At 56.1% G+C, this 3,138-nt stretch overlaps 1 protein-coding gene across 1 annotated transcript; it reads right to left on the bottom strand.

Moving 5' to 3' along the window:
* Positions 1-865: 865 nt before the first annotated feature.
* ATOH1 (atonal bHLH transcription factor 1) lies at positions 866-2,471 on the bottom strand. Its single transcript, XM_014061716.2, has one exon. The coding sequence runs from the start codon at positions 2,469-2,471 to the stop codon at positions 1,395-1,397; it is 1,077 nt and encodes a 358-aa protein (XP_013917191.2). The 3' UTR covers positions 866-1,394.
* Positions 2,472-3,138: the final 667 nt, after the last annotated feature.

Here is a 3,138-nt window from a genome sequence, read left to right as displayed (position 1 = left end):
AAATAAGAAACACTGACCAAGCCCCCGGGACGATAGACTTGAGCATATCAACCCATAGAAGTTGATATGGCCATATGGAAATCGACAGATCACCCAGTCAACTTGCAATCCTTCTTAAACCTAGTACCTCCATAGAGGCTACCGGGCTGATCGGGAGTGCTTGCCACGACAACGCTGGGAACAAAACGTAGTGGAATCAGTCACACCGATATCACGAGAGTTTTCCTCCATGGCCATAAGCCCTTGGATTGAGATCAATTAACTTTTACTTTTTTTTTTTGAACATCGGCTTGTTTGGAGTGGATTTTTTAAATGGCTTAAGTTCAAATATCATGAACGTGTTGGTATGGAATTCTCCAACAGAAAATTGGGAGATATCATGATTCTAAGACGCCATGAGTGAGAAAAAAAATATTTACAGCACCAATTGGCTACAAATTTTATATGGTATATATGGAGAGTAGGAAAATATGAGTTCTGGACCTTCCTTAAGCTTAGTGGCTTTGGGCTAGTTTCGCTCTCCTCTCCCTGGAAAGCAGTCAGTGGCAAAATGCTTCTAACCAACTGCAGGGACTCGTCACCAAGAGACTCTCTCTCTCTTTCGGTCTCCCCTCCCCTCCCCCTCCCCACTGCTCATTCCAAGATCGTTTTTCAAATACTGTGTTCACACAACGTCCGAAACGATGTTCGTTAAAACTCCAAACAAATCATAACTTGGCTTGAGACACATGGCACACTAAGCCTTGTTGTGCAGACTTAGTGTGTGTTGGTTTTAGTCGGTTGAAGAACTTCTCTTAATAGGAAGTCCATTGTTTGAGAACTTACTTTCAAGAAAGCCTGGCCATAGCTATGCTCTTTTTTAAAAAAACACAGTTCTTAATTTTGACTGGATCTCCGGAGCCTCCATTCCCAAATCTGTTTTTACTGTGTTTGGTATGTACGCGAATTGATTCTAGCAGTGGACTTAACAATAAAACAAAACGGAACAATAGGAGATGATTTTCGATTCAATGTCTAAAAATCTAAAAGGAAAAAAAAATAGCTAAGAACGATTATTTGGGAGGAAGTTCCCACTGCAATAAAGGGCTTCGCTTCCGAAATGATCTCGGACAAATCTTTACATACGATTCAATCAGCTTTCACTACCTTTCTAAAACCGCCCAGTATAAACGCTTACTTCTAGATAAGAGAAACCGCGTCGGAACGAACGGAGCTGGTAGGGTTGATCTACCTTTGGCCATGATCTTGCTGCCCTCTAAACGCCAGACATTATCTTTTGAACAACCCCGTCTACCCAGCCACCCCCGTTCCCCATCGGGTCCAGCTAAGCGTAGATCTGGAGAGCAGCCGAAACCGCCTCCTTGGTCCTTTCCGTGCAACGGCGCGCGCGCGCCTTAGCTGGCTTCATCCGAGTCACTGTAATGCGATCGAGGCGAGAACTCCCCGTCGCTGCGGTGGGCTGGAGGCGAGGTTTTTCTCCGCTCGGGGAGCTGCTGGCCAGGCGGCTGGAGAAGCTGGCCTGGCGAGGGGGCTTTTTGCCCCAGGAGGGCGCCGTCCGTGAAGGAAGGGAAATGCAGCGGATCTGGCTGCAAGGCGTAGCCCCCTCCTGTCCCCGCAGGCGATTCTAGGGGGAAACGCGTCCTGCCGGGGCCCGCAACCTGGGCCCGGGGCTGCAGAGCGCCCCCTCCCGGAGGGGTACAAGGCGAGCGCTCGTAAGTCTGGGCGACAGGAGGAAGGGAAGGGCCCTTGCCGCAGGGGGCGCTCTCGGGCGGCAGCGGGCTGTGCAGGAGCTCGGCTAAGGCGCTGATGTAGATCTGCGCCATCTGCAGCGTCTCGTACTTGGAGAGCTTCTTGTCGTTGTTAAAGGAAGGGATGACGTTGCGCAGCTGGTCGAAAGCGTGGTTCAGCCCGTGCATCCGGCGCCGCTCGCGAGCGTTGGCCGCCAGCCGCCTCTGCCGCTGCACGCCGTTCGTCTGGGAGCCCGGGCGGAGAAGGGCGCCGCCTCCGACGACGGCGGAGCAGGGCGAGCGGAGCCGCGGCGGGGGCGGCAACGGCGCCTTGCAAGTGCCGCTCCCAGGCTGCGGGTGGCGGTGGTGACGGGGCTGGGGCGATTGCTGAAGCGCGCACAGCTGCTTCCCGGAGGAACCGTTCGAACTCCGTCCGCTCGCGCGCTCGGGGCCACCGGCCCTCAGGAGCTCCTCATCTTCCTCCTCCTCTTCTTCTTCGTCTTCCTCCTCCTCCTCCTCCTCTTCATCTCCCTCAGGTGTACCCGAAAGCAGATACCTGGGCGATGAGGAGAGGCGGCCAGGGCAGCAAATGCCCAACCAGGGGGCAGGGAAGGCGCCGCCACGACTTGACGCCGCCGCCTCTTCTCCCAAGAGGAGGTGGCCTTCCAGATGCGGCGGCGGCCCCAAATCCCTGCCGCTGCCGGCCCAGGCATTGGGCGCACTCGGCGCGCGCAGGTGGCTCATCGCGGCCGGGGGGGTTTGGTGCGGGTGTGGCGGCGACCAGGGGCGCAAAGAAGTGCCGCTGTAGCCCCGCTCCTGACACTTTCTTTCCCGCGCGCCCTTTCACGACCCCCGTCTCTTCCTCCTCCTCCTCCTCCTTCCTCCGCCGCCGCTAAGAGCCGTTTCTTCCCCGGCGGGCGCCTCTACAAAGCCGGAAATCTCCCAGGACATATAAGTGTCTGCCCACAGGCACACGGCCCGCACACTACCAGGCGTCTCCGGTTGCGAAGGGCGCTGCGCCCCTTTAAAAAGCGGCACGCGCCAGGGTCCCCCACCCTTGCCACCTCCTCCACGCACACACACACACCTCCTCGGCGCCCCACCCTCCGTCTCCCACCCACCTCGCGCCAGTCGCGTGTCGACTCAGCCATTGGAGCCCGCGGGCCTTGGCGCGTGCTGGCAACCAATGGGCAAAGCAGTCGCGCTTGGGTGTTTGGGCTTTCGTTCCTTTTTCTTTTTCCTTTTCTTTTTTTTCTTCCCCCTCAGGCCCGCGTTGGAACTGGGGGCGGGAAAGCAAACGGGAGGGAGAGGGGGAGGGAGGGGAAGAAAGAGAGAAGGGCCAAGTTGACACAAAGGGTGTAGAAGTTTCTCTCAGAAAAGAATCGCTCCCCTAATGTTAGGTTAGTTAGGG

This window comes from Thamnophis sirtalis, unplaced genomic scaffold (genome assembly GCF_051295495.1).
Source record: "Thamnophis sirtalis isolate CommonGarterSnake01/CBP01778 unplaced genomic scaffold, rThaSir2_p1.2 scaffold_10, whole genome shotgun sequence".
Lineage (NCBI taxonomy): Eukaryota > Metazoa > Chordata > Lepidosauria > Squamata > Natricidae > Thamnophis > Thamnophis sirtalis.
The sequence above is the reverse complement of the archived record's forward strand: the minus strand, read 5'-3'. Positions and strand labels throughout refer to the sequence as shown.

Coding starts and splice junctions, on each gene's coding strand:
- ATOH1 (XM_014061716.2), bottom strand. CDS start 2,471: ATGAGCCACCTGCGCGCGCCGAGTGCGCCCAATGCCTGGGCCGGCAGC.